At 40.8% G+C, this 18,739-nt stretch overlaps 1 protein-coding gene across 1 annotated transcript in view; it reads right to left on the bottom strand.

The window, feature by feature from the left end:
• Positions 1–656: 656 nt before the first annotated feature.
• The window catches only part of LOC122797233 (tubulin delta chain-like), a 790,352-nt gene continuing 772,269 nt past the window's right edge, over positions 657–18,739 (bottom strand). The window contains exon 10 of the mRNA XM_044066071.1: positions 657–1,522. Coding sequence (XP_043922006.1) covers positions 1,287–1,522 — 236 coding nt within the window. The 3' untranslated portion in view covers positions 657–1,286. The remainder of the gene's footprint in view (positions 1,523–18,739) is intronic.

Genomic DNA, 18,739 nt, shown 5'->3' with positions numbered 1-18,739 from the left:
ACTGTCATTAAAACTAGTCACAGCAGGATACTACCTCAAAAATATAGACAGGATATGCAGACAGTGTAAAGACAAGATGAAAAGCAAAACTAAGGTAGAATGTAAGCTACACAGAGGTACAGTGACAGTGAACCACCACTAACTTGGAAAAAAATCATAAGCTAATGTTCTGATGTGGACAAAGTAAGCAGCAATGTAAACATATAAAGTTTTTTCCTCTGTGAGTTCTCATTGAAGAAGACAGTTTTAATCAAATAATTTACGTCTATTGTGTTATATCCTATATAAAACCTTCACAGGCTGTCTGATTCTTCCTACTGTGTTATTGCATGACACAAATAAGCCCATGACAGTTGAGTACTAATGTAGTCAGAGGTATACAAAGCTCTGCTCGGTCCTGCAAACCAATATAGAATTATCTTGAGAAGCCAGTTTCTCTACCTTGCAGGCAATGACTGAAGAGTATCCATCCATGTATGCCTTTTTAAATATTACCTTCCTTACTTGCAAATACCTGTATATGTGTTATCTGCAAAGAAGCATCACAGTGTGGTTAAAATCACTATAGGTAGAGTATATTCATTCTGAATCAGCCCTCCAATAATGCAGATTATGAACTCAACAAACTGACAATAAAGAAGGACTAACCCCTCAGCTTTCATACTGCCAAGCTGGAAAATTAAAATCCATTTTAATAAATAGACTCTACAATATAAACATGTAAACTAAAGCAACCATGTAAGACATAGACTACGACATTCACCACATCATATAGTTCTGGAAGACTTCTTTCAGAAATAAATAAATAAAATTGTAATACCTAACAGCTTTTCCTAACTTTAATGAAAGGCAGCTGAAACACTGCACATTTTGTATATAAAGTTCAGCCTGCTGATCAGCTCAAATGCTGCAGCAAAACTTAGATTTTTTGTTGCAACTATTAACAGATATATTAGTTTTTTCACATTTTCATTCACTTTTACCATTTTAAAGCCTGTAATCCTCAAAGCTCAATATTTTTACCAATATTAACATTGTATCATGAAAACTTAATAAAAATATTTTTTTTTAGAAATAGAGAAATCTGCAATACCAACTGCTAGAGATGTTTAAGACTGTTACTGCAACCCACAGTCTTAATACTACATTCAGAGTTCCAGGTCGTTACCAGACGCTATTTGAAAGCAGTAGTTAAATTAACACTTCACTGCCAACAGCAAAGCCAGTGTTAATATCAGTTCACAATTAAATATATTATTCAACAAAATCAGACATGTCAGTGTTTATCACTGCTCTTCTGCTGAGTTGTAACTATCCACAATGAACTGGAGTGTCTCGAATGCTTCTTGAAAATCTTCGTCCTCACAGCCGTACTTCCAGTACCAGTGCAAGTAACCACGTGACTGATACATTGCTCGGGCTTTCTCAATAACATGCTGTAAATGGCCGGTGACACTACTATGATTTGCACACACTGTGAGGGACTGACTGTGAGGTAATGGGTCCACAACATTCTGAGGATCTGGAGACAAACAAAAAGCAGATGTTAGTGTTTTCTGTCATCACTCTTACTTCCTTGTACTACAGACTCTATGATCCCAAAAGTGATTTTCCTGCAATCATATATTATGTCGCATTCAAGCGTCACACCACCTCCACAGGTCCCTGGAGACAGGATGGCCTTTTGTTCATTACAGTAGGAACAAGTACACCACTTCTGATCTTGTAAACTGTGAAAGACTACACCACACTGTGCAGAATATTAAAACAATACACTCATCTTCATTATTTTCTTAGTCTTTTCAGTTCCATTATGATATTTCTGTCTTGTTCAGCAGGACCTAGGGATTATTGAGGCCAGTATTTTAATTATGGCCTTCAATGTAGCAGGCATAGTATGTGTGGGGCAGTATGAATTAATATCTCATTTCTAATAATAGTGCAGTTGTGGAAAATCTTACCATAACAGTAGATGTCTTTCTCTTCACTGTTACAATACTCATAACATTAGCAATCCCATGCCAAGGGCGGCCCGATGTCCAGCCAGTATACCAAAGCCTTGGGTTGCTTTAAGGTATGCTGCATGTCACATGCATGCTCCTCGCATAGCGTACAGCATAAAGGGGATGTCTGGACGTACCATCCTCAGAATTGAGAACCCCAGTAGGAATGCCAGTCCATGGACAAAAAGAGGTAAACAATACATCCAGAATATAAATGGACCAGGGGGAGGAGGGAGATAGTGAATACTGAGACAGTAAAGGGAAGGACATCTACTGTTATGGTGAGATTTTATACAACTGTACTATGTCCCTCCATATCACTTTTGCAGTATTCATAATATTAGGGAAAGTGCCAAAGCTCAGGAAGAAACTTGGGAAGAGGAAGGACCAGCAGAGCCCTCTAGGAAGCCATGAAGGATGACCCTAGCAAAACCAGCTCTGGCTCTGGAAATTCTATCCAACTTGTAGTGCTTGGTAAATATATACACAGAAGTCCAGGTAGCTGCCTCAAGAATAGAGTTAGTACCCAAACACTTGAAAAAAAGCACCAGAAGAAGCCACAGCTCTAGTCGAATGAGCCTTAACAGAACAAGGAAGGCTCTTACCATGAAAAGAATAACAAAAAAATAGCTTTAGAGACCCAAGAAGAAATAGTTTGCTTGGACACAGCTAATCCTAAGGAACAAGGATGAAAGGAAACAAAGAGCTGATCAGATTTTATAATAAACTTAGTCTTATCCAAATAAAATCTGAGTTGTCTATGCACAGCCAACATGTGCAGTGCCCTCTCACTGGCAGATTGCGGAGAAGAGAAAAAAGCAGGCAAATGAATAGACTGATCAAGGGACAACTCATTGACCATCATCAGTGTAAAAGAAGGATTAGTATGCAGGGACACCATGTCCTTATAAAACACTAAAAAACAGGACAAGCCATAAGGGCAGAAGTAAGGGCTAACAAAGGTGCAGTCTTCCAAGAGCAATGCTGCAAGGAAGCTGAAGCTGCAGGCTCAAAAGGAGCCTGAGTCAATTTCTCCAAAACAAAATTAAGATACCAAGGAGGAGGAACAGGCTTCCTGGGAGGCCTAGTATAAAGGACACCTTCAAGAAATTGTTTAGCATCAAACAGAGAAGCTAAAGGTGGAGATACAGGCAGACAAGCAGAGATAGCTGGATAAGTGGGCCTTAACAGAAGAATAAGCCAACCCAGGTTACCCAGAATTGAGCATTTCACACAGATAAGAAAGAACCAAAGAAACATCCACAGAAAGTGGATCCAGGTTAAGAGAAAGACACCAAACAGAAAACCTCTTCCATTTGGATAAGTAGGATTTCCTAGCATTGGCTTTCCTGGCCTCCTGCAGGACCCTAAGCACATCCTCAGAAAAAAAGGTGTCTATGTGGAAACAAAATCCTATCACCCACAGTGTCAGCTGAAGAGTGGATCGGTGGGGATTGATGAGAGATCCCTTTTTCTGTGTGAGTAGGTTCACCCTGTGAAGTAATGTGATGATTGCCCTTGGCTAAATGCAGAAGAAGAGGGAACCAATGTTGTCTTGGCCAAAAGGGAGTCACCAACAAGAATTTGGGAACATCCTGTTGATTTTTTTTTACAGGACTTTTGGAATGAAGGGAAAGGGAGGGAAAGCATAAAGAAACATCCCTTTCCAAGAAAAGGCTAGGGCATCTACCTTCCAGACCAAAGGACCTAGTACTCTGACAAAAAATAGAGGAAGGTGTCTGTTCAGAGGGGAGGCAAAAAGCTCTATTTGAGGAGCACCCACTGGTGGACAATGTCCAGAAAACATCCCTGTGAAACATCCATTGGTGAGACTGAGTTAAGAACCTGCTCTGAGAGTCTGCCACAATGTTTTGGCCTGAGGGAATGTAAACTGCCTGAAGAGTCACTTAATACTAGTTATCAAGTCCCACACTACGAGTGCTAACCAGCAAAGAAAATAGAATCTTATCCCCCCCCACCTCGTTTGTTGACATACCACATCAATGTGGTAATGTCTTAAACACCTTTAGAGGTCTTGAGGAGAAAAAAGGATGAAAAGCCTGAAGTGCCAGCAGAAGAGTTCTCATCTCTTTGACACAGATGTGCTCTTTCCTTTGAAGGGGCAACCACACTTCCTGCACCTTTAGGGAACCAAAAGCTGCTCCCCATCCCACATCTGCAGCATCCGTGAGCGGGAAGAGGGGGGATGAACAGGGTGCCCTGCATTTAGAGACAACTGCTGAATCCACCAGTGAAGTTCCTTCTCGAGACAAGGCAGCAGAGGAACTACAAATTCTAGGGGATGCACATGTTGAAGCCAAACTGACTTCAGAAACCACTGAAACTTTCTCATGTGGAGTTTGGCCAGAGGAAGCATAGGAATGGTGAACGCTATGAACCCCAGAGCTCCCCAAAATTCCCTGGCTGTTATAGAAGTCAAAGGAAGAAGCGTTTAAAAGATGTAAATGAGTGTTAAGACCCTGGATGGGGGCAGGGATGCCATCAGGAGTCAGAAAAGACATTTTGAAGTTTATTGCAAACACCAGGCTTTGCAAAAGAGAAATGGCAAACTGAAGATTTTGCAACAGGAGCTCTGGAGAGGATGCCTGAAATAGAAGATAATCCAAGTAAGGAAAAACTTGGATTCCATGAATCCTGCAAAAAGCAATCATAGGAACCAAATATTTGGTGAATACCCTTGAGGCAATAGAAAGGCCAAAGGGCAAAGCAGAGACCTGAAAATGCCAAGAAGCAACAGAGAAATGTAAAAACTTCCTGAAAAGGGGATGAATTGGAATATGGAGATAAGCATCCTTGAGATGATCCAGAGACACCATATAAGCCTGAGGAAGCAGAAATAGGAACAAAGTCTGAAGGGACAACATTCGAAAGGAGGGCACCTTCAGAAAAGCGTTTAGTTGAGACAGATCTAGAGTTGGTCATGAAGTACCCTCTTTTCTGGGCACTAGAAACATCCTGGAGTAAACCACCCTCCTGCTTTGAGACACAGGCACCTCCTGAATAGTACCCGGAGTCAAAAGATCTCGAAGCACCTCTGGAAAGAAATACAGTTGTTCCTGAGGGTGTTGAGGAATACCCATAAAAGGAGGACGTAAGGTCCAGACCATGAAGTACCCCTGGCAAATAATGGACAAGATAATCTGTAGCCAAACAGGAAGAGACAGAGAAAGGCAAAGAGAAAGAGGAAAGTGTCTGGGAAGAACAGGATAGTCAGAGAGCACCTGGTTTATCTATCTAGAAAACGAGACTTCTGAGGCACAGAAGTCTGAGTAGCTTTAGCAAGAGGAGCTTGCTTACCACCCTTTTTACCCTTAGGAGGAGGGTGAGACTGCCTACAGACAAAAGCTCACTCACTGGGGTGATTTCTCTGGAATTTAGGCACAGGAGAAACAAACATGTTTAAGTATCTATAAAGCCTTTGTCTTGAAGAGACTTAAACAAAGCAGCAGCAGCAGCTTCACCAAACAAGTGTTTATTGTCAAGGGGGCATTCAATAACTTAGCCTTAACATCATCAGGCAAAGGTTGAAGCCAAAGCCAAGAATGCCTCCTCATCACTGACTCAAAGGCAGCAACTCTAGAAGAAGCATCTGCTGCATTATAACTACACTTGATGAACGATGAGCCACCTGGGAAGAAGTCTTACCCTCAGAGTCTGGAAGGTCAGAAATAACCTGACAACCCTGGGATAAGAGAGCTAAGCCTGGGATAAGAGAGCTAACAAATAACTGGACAAATGGGTCTGATAATTAACAGCCCTAAAAGCCGAGATGGCAGCAGTATAAACCTTCTTGCTTAGCCTCTCCATGGTCCTGCTATCTTTATCAGAAGGCAGTAACTTGGGATGTAATTGAGAAGGTTTGTCAGAGGATAAAGACACCACTGAGGGGTCAGCAGAAGGACATTTGTACCAATATTTACAGTCCTCAGGCACTCTATAGAATCTATCAGGTTTCTTGGGGCAGGGGGCTGAGGTCTGGAACAATCCCATTTAAAGAACTCCATCATCCTTGAGATTGTGTCCCCCAAAAAAATCTCTTCAAAGAGCTAATCAGGACCAGTAGACTCCTCTTCCTCTGAGCCATAATCCAAAGGAAAGGGAATCTGAGAAAAGTAAGCAAGGGATTCCTCATCTAAATCCATCTCTTCCTCAGAAGAATCCTTTTCCCTGGGTCTTTTAAGGGGAGTAAATGGCCAAGGGTGGCAGGAACAGAAACTCCCTGTGGAAGTTTCAGTGCCATCAAAGCACTAAACAAATCCCAAGTAAAAGACTGCCACTCATTTTGAGGGTCATCTGGAGCAGGAGTAATATATTTAATCTTTTGCTTTTTCTTCAGTGGGACATCCACCTTATAGAATTTGGAAGGCTCTGACCCAGGACGGCATTCAATAATGGTAGTAGGGACTTCTTCTCTGAGTAATATTCAAGGAACCCCCCCCCATCTTCACCCCAGGCCCCTTGGAGATAATCAGCTAAGATTCCCCCTTAGCATCCCAAGTGGACATCTGCAATGTCTCCTCAGATGTGCTTAAAGTCGGATCTCTGCCAGCCTCCAGAATGGGAAAAGTACTGCAGTTGTTCAGAAAGAAGCAGTGTAAGTTCCAGAATTCCATTTGCCTAGAGGAAAGTATAAAGCAGTTGCACACAGACCTGGTTAAAATAAACGAAGCACTGATGGAGTATATTAACACAAACAATAAAAAGCTGGAAAAAATGGAAGAAGCTTTGAAGAGATATTCAGATAAGGTGACAGAACTGCAAAACTCAGAGGCTGAAATGAAGAAAAGTCTGGCTGAATATGAAACTGCACAAGAAGAGATGTTTAAAAATAATAGAATTAGAGGACAGAGCACGTGGGAAAAAATTGAGATTTTCTGTTGTACCAGAGAAGCTGGAAGGAACAGACTGCATTAGTTTTATGAAGGTACAAATAAGCAAATGGACTGGTATTCCACAACAGGAATCGTTAATTGAAAGGGCACATCATTTGTATGCTTCACACCTGGCTATGAGAAAACAGCCTAGATCTTTAATAGTCAAAATGCAATCTTACCAGCAGAGGGAGTTGATTCTGACAAAACTGTGGCAGAAGGACAAAGTACTAAAAGTGGGAGACAGCAGAGTGTTTGTGGAGAATGATTACTAATTGCACACCAGGCAGAAGAGGAATACATTTATTCCATTATATAGGGAAAGCTGAGAAGCAGGTGTGAGTTTCAAACTGCTGTACCCAGCTATCCTCAAAATATTTTCCCTAGAGGAACAAAAACATTTTTGATGAAGTACACGCTAAGGAAGAAATAAAAAGTTTGTCCAACAAAAATTGAGCTGTGAAACAGGAGATTCTCCTTCTTGTTCTTTATAAAAGACCACAGAGAGACTGCACAGTGAAACCTCTTCCACTGGAAAATGATTGAGAGAGGGAAAACAGCACAGAAGTTGGCTAGAAGAATTGAGAGTGCACTGGAGATGAAGCAGAGGCAGCGTTTAGGAGATGGAAATAAGACTGGAGCAAAAGAATCTGGAAATATTTGACTTTCCTGGGCTTTGTTAAACTTGTAGGGAACTCTAAAGCATATGCCCTATTTCATGTCATTAACGTTTGGAGACTAAAATCAGTAACGTGGAAACTGACAAATGTGGGATTAGAAAGCAATAATTATATCTGTGAAACAGGGTAGAACAAGAACATCTGGAAATATTGGATTGTTTGCACTTTGTAAACTTGTAGAGGACTGCAAATCATGCCCTACTTCATGTCATTAATGTTCAATGAAATAGTAGAAGGGAAGAGGAAGGACAGAGTTAACTATAAATAAAACCATTTTTTTTCTTAACAGTATTACTTAATTGGTGCATGATTTTAGGTGCATGTTATAAAGTTGTTTCATTTTTTTAAGTGCAATGAGGATACTAATGTAAATATGTACTTCTGTTTATTCTTTTTTTTCTCCCTTCTCTCTTTCTCCTTGTTTAATTTTAAGAAATGTAGGCATTGCAATGTAAAACAAAAAAGGGAGGGGGATTTGGTTAAAAGAGCATGACAAAAGAAAAATTTGTGTGCTTTTTCTCATTCTTGCATAGGGGAATTACTATATTAAGATCTTTAGCTTTATAAAGTAACACATTTTGACAGACTGCAAGTAAATAAAAAAGGACATTGAATATTACAATGTCTTTTTTTCTAGTAAACAGTCCTGTATCTGGTTGTCATGACACTAGCAGATGATCGGATAAAGAGAAATGGCTTGGAGAAAATGTTTTCTGAAAGCATTCAAGAGTTTTCCCAGCTGGGAGAGCTATAAAGATAAGGCAAAAACAGACAGCACTTAATAGAATCACAGGCTCTACCATGCGTCTTAGCATGGATAAGCTTTCTTTCTGTTTAGCTCTAGTCTGTGTGTGTGGCTGCCATTTTGTAAAACTTCTATATTTGAAGATGTACATAGTTTTCTGTGTTACTATTAAGTTATTAGATTTTAGGGGCCCATTCGGTATGTGCATACTTTTATTTGAGGGTTTTCTATAAAACAAAAAGTTCTGCAAGATGTGACATAGGCTCAAATGGGGATGACAAGAAACAGCCTTGATTAACCTGCCAAAAAGTACATGTATGTAACACAAAACCTGGAGCTAGAAACTTAATAAAAAAGCTGTTATACATAAATAGTGCGAATAATAATCCCTCAAGAAAAGGATTCTTTCTATAACGTCTTTAAACGTTAATGATCTCACAGATAAATACAAAAAAGAAAGAGTAGTCAACTATATTAAAATATGTACAGTCCAAATAGCTATGCTACAGGAGACACACACACGGAAAAAAACTGAACATGTGAATTTGATAAAGAAAGGTTTTTCAGGATGGTTATTCAGTGGAATACCTAAGGCAAAGGAAGAGAGGAGTATTTATATTAATGGCAAGAGGAGCTCCAATAGTAATAGAAGGGGAAAAAAGACAATAGTAGATTTGTAGTACTAAGGGGCTACTGGCATGGAAGGAGGATTACACTGGCATGTATTTATATTCCACTGAAAACTGCTATAATAGAGCTAAAGAAAATTCTGGGAGAAATAATCAGCTTTCAGCAAGGAATATTACTTATAGGTGGGGACTGGAATGTGATTTGCAACATTGAAGATGTGTCTGGGGGGCCCAGAAAGGGAAATATAACAAAGGAGGGTAGATTTTTACTTTTTACTGTTTTTGCCTTATCTTTTAAAAAAAAAAAAAATGTCTTGTTTCCCGCCTTTCTAAGCTAGTATAGTCCAGTTTTCAGGCTAGTGCTGAATTAAGGGCTGTGTTACAAGTTTCTGAGTTGCCCATACCTTACTTGGATAGAGGGAAGTTTCTCTGTTCACTTGTGAGAGAGGGGAACTTTGAGCAGCCATCTGTCCCTGGAGGAGTGGTTCCAGCCCAGAAGTAAGTAGTTTAAAAACCGCATTTGCACGGTTTTGTGCGCCAGACAGCACTGGTTAGCTAGGGTTAAATTATTCCCGGCTTCACTAAGTCTCCTCTTCAGTTTTTCACTTGAAACTAGTCTAACTCTCAACCTAAGCACTCAAAAAGCATCCTACAGTCCAGCACTTGCTCAGACCTAATAGCAAGCACTAATATACCCCGACACTTGACTGCCCAGCAGGGCAAGGCTCTTTATCCACCCCTCACCAACCAAACAACTAAGCAGCTCATCCTACTATTCAGGCATGACCAAAGGGCAACTTCAGGTGTACTCTCCAGTCCAGCTGGTGAATCTGGGTATCCTGCGGCAATGTTACAACTGCCTCATGTACACAGACAGCCCTCTCCTCCTACCGCAAAACACTAACATATGTGAGAGATGCAATTATACAGCCAAACTGGAGGCTAAGGTCTCTCCACCCAAGACTGGAACAGACAGTCATGAGGAGAAGGTTAACACCTGCACCACACCTCCAGCCTCACATAGACCTACTAAACCAGCACTGGCAAAAAATACACATAAATACACAAAACCATACTCGGAGGCTCTAAATAAAAACCTGCAAATGCATCAGAGAGCTCCAAAGCAGACACCCACAAAACCTGCACCTCCTGTTACAAACCAGACAACACATAAAACACAAAATCAATGTGCTGCACAATCACAGCCCTTAAGGTGAAATAACATACCTAACACACTAGTAATAGGTGACTCAATAGTCAGGCACACTGACGCCCCACTCACTAGGCTGGACAAGGAGAAGGTTACTGTTAGCTGCCCATTGGGCATCTGCCACATAACACAAGCACTCAGGTCACTCCAGAACAAGTACAAATATGACTCTGTCATTGTTCATGTTGGTGTGAATGACCTGAGATGTACCTCCCTGGACTACAGGAAAAGAGACATGGAAGAGCTCTCTGATCATGTAGCCCAGGCGGGTATGACCCTGACCCTGTGTAGCATCCTGCCCTCACCAAGAATGATACCTCAGTATAAAGAAAAACATGATCAATTTCAACAACTGGATAAGCTTCTGGTGTCATTCAAAGGGGATCCAGTGTCTGTCAGCCTGGGATGACATGCTCGACAAGCTGCGTTGCTTCGCAAGAGACGGCTTGCATCTGTCATCCCTTGGCTTTCGAATACTGGCCAAGGCTCTTGCTGCCCCCATAGTGCCTTTTTTAGGCAAGGCTCAAAATTCAAACCCACCTCCATAAACAACACAAGTAAAAAAATGAGGGTTATGCTACTCAATGCCAGGAGTTTAAATCTCAAAATGCATGCGCTCGAAGTACTCCTAAGTATGGAGAAAGTCGACATCTGTGCAGTAACTGAAAGCTGGTTCAAAGCTCCAGAGAGCACTCCAGCACTACTGGGCTACAACTCATATCACACATTTCAGCCACAGAACACGAACCAAAACACAAAAGGAGGGGCTGTATTCATATTCATCAAGGATACCCACACCTTCAGGTTAGTGGCGCAGCATGATACCTCTGAGATCATCCATGCGCAACTAACATCGAGCAAATTTGCAATGCAAATTGTGGCCTGCTACATATCACCCTCCATGACTCAGGACCAACACTCCGCCTTTCTGGAGACACTGGAAAACATGAAGGTCCTACCGAACACCCTGACATTGGGCAATTTCAATTACCCTACCATTAACTGGGAAAGCTACTTGAGTACAAACTCCCAGGCCCAGCGCTTCCTGGAATTTATCAACTCAAATGCCCTGGATCAGCTGGTAAACTCCCCTATCAGAGGCCACAACATATTGGACCTGGTCATCACCAACATTGGCGAAAGGTGTTCCGTACCGGAGGTCAACCCATCACTGGTTAGATCAGACCATAAACTAATCACCCTGGATGTCCACACCCCACCACCACCCCCAACCAAGGAAACCACAGTGAAAAACTTTTCTAAAGCAAATTTCACCTTACTTAAGGCAGAAGTGGTAAGTTTCACAGTCCCCATGCTAAAGCATAATATTGCCCAAGATGCATAATCCTTTACAATTGCACTCTATGAGCACCTACAAGGATGCATGGATCGTGCCATCCCTAGCAAAACCAAGACTCACTCCCCTAAGAGAAGGAAACCAGTTTGGTGGACCCTGCCATAAACAGGTTATACAGCAAAAGGAGGAAACTAGTTCAGAAAAAAAGCAAATCCCAAGAAGGAAAGACATCCCTGATCAGTATCAGTAAGAAACTAAGGTCCCTCATAAAATCATCCAAAGCTAACTTCGAAAGAAAAATAGCCAAGGATTTGAAAGATAACCGCAAAGCCTTCTTTAGCTATGTCAAGAATCTAAGTGGCAACTCACAGATATGCTCTGAGCTAGTGCACAATAACACAAAATATACTGAACCTACTGATATTGCCAACATCCTGGCAGATAGATTCAGTGCAAACTCCACCTCCCTCTCACCTTCAAAAGGGCCCACAACAACAATGGAAAAGTGTAGTGTCCCGGAAATCACAGAAGCACAGGTGAAAAAGGCCCTTTCAAAAGCCAAAAACACAGCATTAATGGGGCCAGATGGTGTCCCAGGCTGCGTCTTGCATGAACTACAGAACAAACTAATCCCCCACCTAAACACACTGTTCAACCTCAGCCTCTCCACAGGGTACGTGCCCATAAATGGTGTACAGCATGGTTATTCTACTCCACAAAGGAGGGGCCACAACTGACCCTGGTAACTATCGCCCCATAAGCCTGACTAGCCTGGTCTGCAAGGCTATAGAGTGCATCATCATGGAACTCATTAACAAAGACATTGGGAACCTCCAAACACTTGACCTGACCCAGTTTGGCTTTGTTAAGGGCAGATCATGCCTACTAAACCTGGTTGACTTCTTCGAGACAGTTACCAAGGCCATAGATGAGGGAAAGGTGGTTCACACAGCCTACCTTGATCTCGCCAAGGTGTTCAACACCATTCCTCACTCGGGTATTATAGAAAATCTCACCAACCTGAACATAAACCCTTACGTCACAAGATGCCAACTGGATTACAGACAGAACTCACACGGTAAGAATGGTGGGCTCCAGGTCTGACTCTAAACCAGTCACAAGTGGTGTCCAGCAAGGCTCGCTTCTGGGATCCCTACTGTTTGGCATATATTTCTCAGAAGTACAGGCAAACACAGGAGGACTATGGCTAACCAAGTTCACCGATGACTGCAAACTGGGAGGCATAATTGACTCTCCGGCTGACATGGACATCCTTCAAAAAGGCCTTACTGAGACAGACACCTGGTGTCAAAGTCATGGCCTCAAGCTAAATGCCAAAAAATGCATAGTCATCCCGTTTTGGAAAACCAAAACACTCACAAATTACCACATAGGCAGCAGCCCCCTTAATACAGAAGAGGTAATAAGAGATCTGGGGACCCAGGTAGATAGTAATATCTCCTTTGACAATCATATTGCCAAAGTAGTTAGGAAATCCTTATATGTGTTTTTTTTTCCTCCTTCCTTCACTAAATGGATTTTGGTCCACTGTTTGCTGGCTCTACCATGTTTTTGTAATTCCTTGATGCCTTTGAGCCGTGCAGTAGCCATACGTGCAGAGGTTTGATTGCACTTATCTTGAATTTACTCCTTTGCTGTTGGTCGGTAGAATTATGTTATTTTCATGGATTATTGATCCAAGGAAGGATGGATTTTGGTTAAAAAAAAAAATTTTTTTCCTCCTTCCTTCAATAAACGGATTTTGGTCCACTGTTTGCTGGCTCTACCATGTTTTTGTAATTCCTTGATGCCTTTGAGCCGTGCAGTAGCCGTACGTGCAGAGGTCTGATTGCACCAATCCTTCTATGTGGCCCATCTAATTACTAAGGGGTTCGCATCTAGAAATAAAGAGGTTATAGTGCCCCTCTACTCATCACTCATCAGACCCATTATAGAGTACAATGCCCCATTTGAGATGTACCTCACAAGACACTTCCAACAGCTGGAAAGACCACAAAAGCACCTCACCAAGAGGATTACTGGCCTCAAACATATGCCCTATGCAGCCCGACTGAAAAAACTCTGGCTGTACTCAGTGGCCTATCGCTTACTCAGAGGTGATCTCTGTCTGACGTACAAAGCCATGTCCAACTTAGAATTGATGGACATGCTCCACCTAAATAAATCCAAGTCACTGCGAGCCACACGCTCTAGTGAGCTAAACCTCGCCACAACAATAAATAGAACATGCTGGAGAGATAGATTCCTGTCACAGAGACTCCCCAAGCTTTGGAACAAAATTCCTAACTACATTAGGCGGAGGCCCTCACTAACACTCTTCAAGAGAAGACTTGACGAGTGGATGGGTAACAGAAAATACACCCCTGGGATCACTTCATTGGCTCTGCTTGACAGAGGCTCGATTAATTAATCAATGGGGCGGCGAAAGCCGACACACTCTGGCTAGGCTTATAAATGCCCTCGGGCAGATAGCCTAGTACCTACCTAAACCTATGAACATTTATGAAAATATTTGGCATGGAAGATGTGAATTCAGTAATAGAAATTCAGAGTGAATTTACATATTATTCCCCAAGATACAAAAACTGGGCTACACTAGACAAAAATTACATTTCACAGGAACATGTGCATTTAATTGAAGGTCTTGAAATGCACCCAATAACTATTTCAGATCATGTGCCAATAATAACTAAATAAAAACACAGGGTAATGAAATAAAAATGAGACACTGCCACTTTCCCACCTATCTGTTTAAAAGAGAGGAATTTAAGAAATGGGTATTGGAAATTATTCAGAGTTATTAGAGAAGATAGGAATTTCTTCTAAATATAGCTAGGGAGTGAGATAAAATTAAAATGGAATTTAAAAATAGGGTGGAAATAAAAGAAAGGGATATATGGCTAAGAAATAAGAATTATTTAGAGGGACTGACAAATATTAAAGTATTGCAAAACGGGGAATCTCACAGAACAAGAAGAGGAGCAACTACAGAATGATAAACAGAAAATAAGGGATTACCTTGATAATATGCATGAGTTTAGAAAGATTGCTGTTAAACAACTGTTTTTTGATAACTCTAGAGCATAAAAACTTTTAGCACAACAACTCAGACAACAGAAAAAAGAAAGGGCTATCACCAAGCTTAGGGAGCCTGCAATAAGGAAGATAACTAGGGATCCTGTATAAGTATTATAAATATTTCGGAAATTCTATGAAAGTCTGTATAAAGCAGAGAAATATTGAAATTGAGAAAAGGTACAAATGGAAATGTTTATGGAAGAATTAAATATGCTAAGGCCAGAGGGAGACAAGGCTCAGTTACTAACAGTTAGGAAAGGAGGAGACGAGATAAAAATGGTGATGTACAACCAATCGACAGGAAAGTCCCCAGGAGTAGATGGTATTCCTGTGGAAGTTTGGAAACTAGGAGGGAAAAAACTGATAAAGATCTGGAAGGTTTTGTTTAACAGTATTTTAAGAGGAGGAGAAGTACCAACATTTGGAAGAAAACAGTGGTAGCTGTACTACCTAAAGAGGGTAAAGATCCATCAGAATCCAGTTTCATACAGATCCATTTCAATACTAAATCATGATTATAAAGTGTTTATGTCTACAATGGCTAAAAGAATAGCAAACGTGATGCCAAAACTGATAGATATGGATCAATGTGGTTTTGTGGAGGGGAGGCAAACATTTGACAACATAACCAGAACACTGATGATCCAGAGAGAAGCAGAATACAGGATAATACCACTGTTCTTGGTGGGTCTTGATGCAAAGAAAGCATTTGACAAAGTAAGTTGGGATTTTATGAGTAGAGCAATGGAAGTATTTACATCTTCTGATAATATTATAAGGTGAGTAGGACATATTTTCTGTGGGTGTAATGAGTTGGTAGACTTTAAAGATTCCCTGCAGACTGCTCTGTCATAGATGCTGGGTGAGCATGTTGGAATGACTAGGGAAATTCCTTTCTTTCTTTTGGCTTATCCCGGTTAGGGGTCACCACAGCGGAACTCCGGTCCGCTAATGTTTGGTAGTGGATTTTTACGTGCCGAGTTACCAGCCCTGACGCACAACCTTCAATGAAGGCAAGCCCATTCATGTATGCCTCCACACAGAAGACGCTCTAGCTGAGAATCGAACACGACAATGTCTTGCTGTGAGGCGACGATGCTACCGTAGCACCTAATGATTTGTTTTTTTAACTATGATACAAACTTGGAATTGTCTAGACATATTAAGGCCTTGCTGAGTCTAATTATGATGGCTGCCAGAAAGGCAATTACTAGAAAATGGGAATCAAAGTCTAAACCAGCTTTACTAGAAGTAATGAAGATAGAAACACAGCTAAAACAACTGAAACTGGGATATTTAGAAAAGGGTAGGAGCAAATTATATAGGGAAAAATGGGAACTGTAGATCAATACATGCAGAGGAGGAATGAGGTTTAAAAGAAGGCAGGATTTGAATGAGCTATGTAATGGTTGACTAATAATGACTGGGTATGTTAAAAGTGATGTATAATGTTTGCAGCTACAGTTGTGTCAACACGGTTTGGAATGTATAATGTTTGCAGCTGAGATTATGTCACTATGGTTTATTGTCATTTATATAAATGTAACATGGCATATGTCATACATGATAATTTAATAAAGATGTTTCTTGTTTTAAAACAAAAAAGAAAAAAAATGTCAGGTTTGTGTTCAACAAACTAAGGATGGACTCCTGTATCAGTGATCATACATGTGAGAATGGTGGCTTTCCTCGATAACACTGAGGTTGCAGTATTCTAAGGGTTTCGACTTTCCCTGAGGTGGTGTGGTGTCAGAGTTAGTACATATAAGCACTGGGGGTGTGGGGGTGCAGGGAGGCTTGCCTCTTGAAAAAAAGTCTGTTATTTCAACTTTACATGCTGTTTATATTCAAGTGATTTTGCTCTGCTGTGATCACGGTGTTGATGGTTTATAATAACTGAGTAAAAGTCTTCTCATGATGCCTTAATGACAAGCCTGTTTGTCATAGAGTTATCTTCTGAATGATTACTTTAATGTTTTCATCCGGTTATAACCCTGGCATAATCAGGCAATTTTGAAAGTAAGGATAAAAATGAATCCCTCAAAAGTGAATGCAGCAAAAACTAGAGTTAAGCATTTAGTGAAAATCCTGGCACACTGTGGTCAAACCTAAATGAAGGGAAATAAATTAGTAATCATCTTACCAGGAGCATGGGAACTCTCCTGAAGCCACAGTGAATAAGAATATAAAAGGTAAGCATCCTGGCTGTCCAGGGTATTTGACATGGCCTCCTACATCACAACAAGCAAAAGAAACTGAAGTCTAAATACTATCAACTTCCTGGCCTTTAGAAGAAGGTCCCAAATCACTGTGGGGGGGTGATGAAACTCTGCAGGATCCAAAATCTTCCCTAGTGCAGAAATTTCCACAAATTGTCTTGCAAATTCCACAGAAATTATCATTCCTACCCACCTGCTATGCGTTATTTGAAAAATCAAGAAAATTTCCCTCCTATTTGTGGCTTTCTCCATGGCCTCAGCCTTCTGCTTTAATCATTTTTTTTCATTGCCCCCACCCCCACAGGACTGTGCCCTATGACTCCTTTACCTGCATCCAAACTTTACAATTGTTCAGAAGTAACAACACAAACCAGGACTCTCCAAGCAAGGAAAGAGCCCTACATCCCATTAGTTTCTGATCAGGAATGTCCTGTGGGCTCATCCACTCTGCAGCAAAGGTCAAGTGACAGGGAGCGGATCAGCTTCCTGGTCCAGGGAGCAACCTACCCTCTCCCCAATATCAAAATGGAACACTTCCCTCCCCCACAGTGACTCTTTTGAGCTCCAGTGCACCTGCCTCCAAGGAGAACAAAGTTTCCACACAATGGAAATAAGAGCAGCGCAGAACAGCTTACTGTTGAATCTGACTCATTACATTCTGCAAACATTTACTACATAAGCCTAGTAGTTAAAAGAATTAATTATGAAAGGAGAAGACAAAGTTTTTCATCCAGATGTTCTATGACTTTACCTTCTTTATCAAGTGGAAACGAGTGTAATGCCTGTGTTTTAGACATAGACCCCTTTTTAGCAGCAATATGTAAAAGAAGTAGGACTTCCAGGATGGCTGCACACTTATTGACAACTTAATTTCAGCTCACCCAGTGTGAAAACAAAAACTGAAAAACAGCAGCCAGCCTGAGTAAAATTCAGTAACTGGCTAGTAAGTACACTGCCCGGATGCCTGCCAAGAAGAAAGTAAAAGCTCCTGAAAGAAAATCAGCTAGAAAAGGTGCAAAGCAAATGTTGACTGGGTAGAATCCTATAGCTATTCAGCAAAAAAAAAAAAAAAAACATTCAAGCTCTAGCTTTAGTACAGGAAATGGCTTCCAGTAATTCAGAGGAAAAAATAAGACAAATGTGCTCAGAGACGATTAAAACAAATGAAACACTGAAGAACTATATCAGCTCAAATAACTGGAAAAAAACTGAAAAAACTTTAAGCAGACATTTAGCTGAGCTGATAAAACTGCAAAAATCAGAAGTCAAAATGAAGAAAAGGCTGGTTTAGTATGAGGCTGCTCAGGAAGGGTGTTTCATAAATGGTAGAATTAGAGGACAGAGCACATAGGGAAATTCTAAGATTTTCTGCTGTACAAGAGAAACTAGATGAGACAGACTGTATTAATTTTATGAAAGCATAAATAAGCAACTGGGTTGGTATTCCACAGAAAGAACTGTTAATTGAAATAGCACATCATGTGTATGCCCAAAATCTGGCCTTGAGAAAGCAACAAAGACCTTTATTAGTAAAGATATAAGCCTACCAGCAGAAAGAGTTGATCCTGACAAAACTCTGGCAAAAGGACAAAGTATTAAAAGCTGAAGACAGTGGAGTGTTTGTGGAAAATAATTATTTGTATATCAGAGAGAAGTAATTTTTGATGCAGAACAGGCTAAGGAGGAAATGTAAAAGTTTTTACTACAAAAATTGAGCCATCAATCAAGTATAAGGGGACTTTGCTTCTTCTTCTTCTTCTGAGAATAAAGCACACAGAGACTTTGCCAGTAGACCCTTTTCCACTGTTCCATAGGAAGATGCTTGAGCAATAGAGAAAAACAGAGGAGTTGACCAGAAGAACTAGGAGTACCAATGAGTTGAACCAGAATCTAGAGTTGGGAGACGGATGAACAGGAAGATGACCAGCAACATGAAAATTAGTGAATAAATGTGAAACTGAAAAA

This window comes from Protopterus annectens, chromosome 3.part0 (assembly GCF_019279795.1).
Source record: "Protopterus annectens isolate FY-2018-M chromosome 3.part0, PAN1.0, whole genome shotgun sequence".
Lineage (NCBI taxonomy): Eukaryota > Metazoa > Chordata > Ceratodontiformes > Protopteridae > Protopterus > Protopterus annectens.
This window is presented reverse-complemented; position numbering and strand designations above follow the sequence as displayed.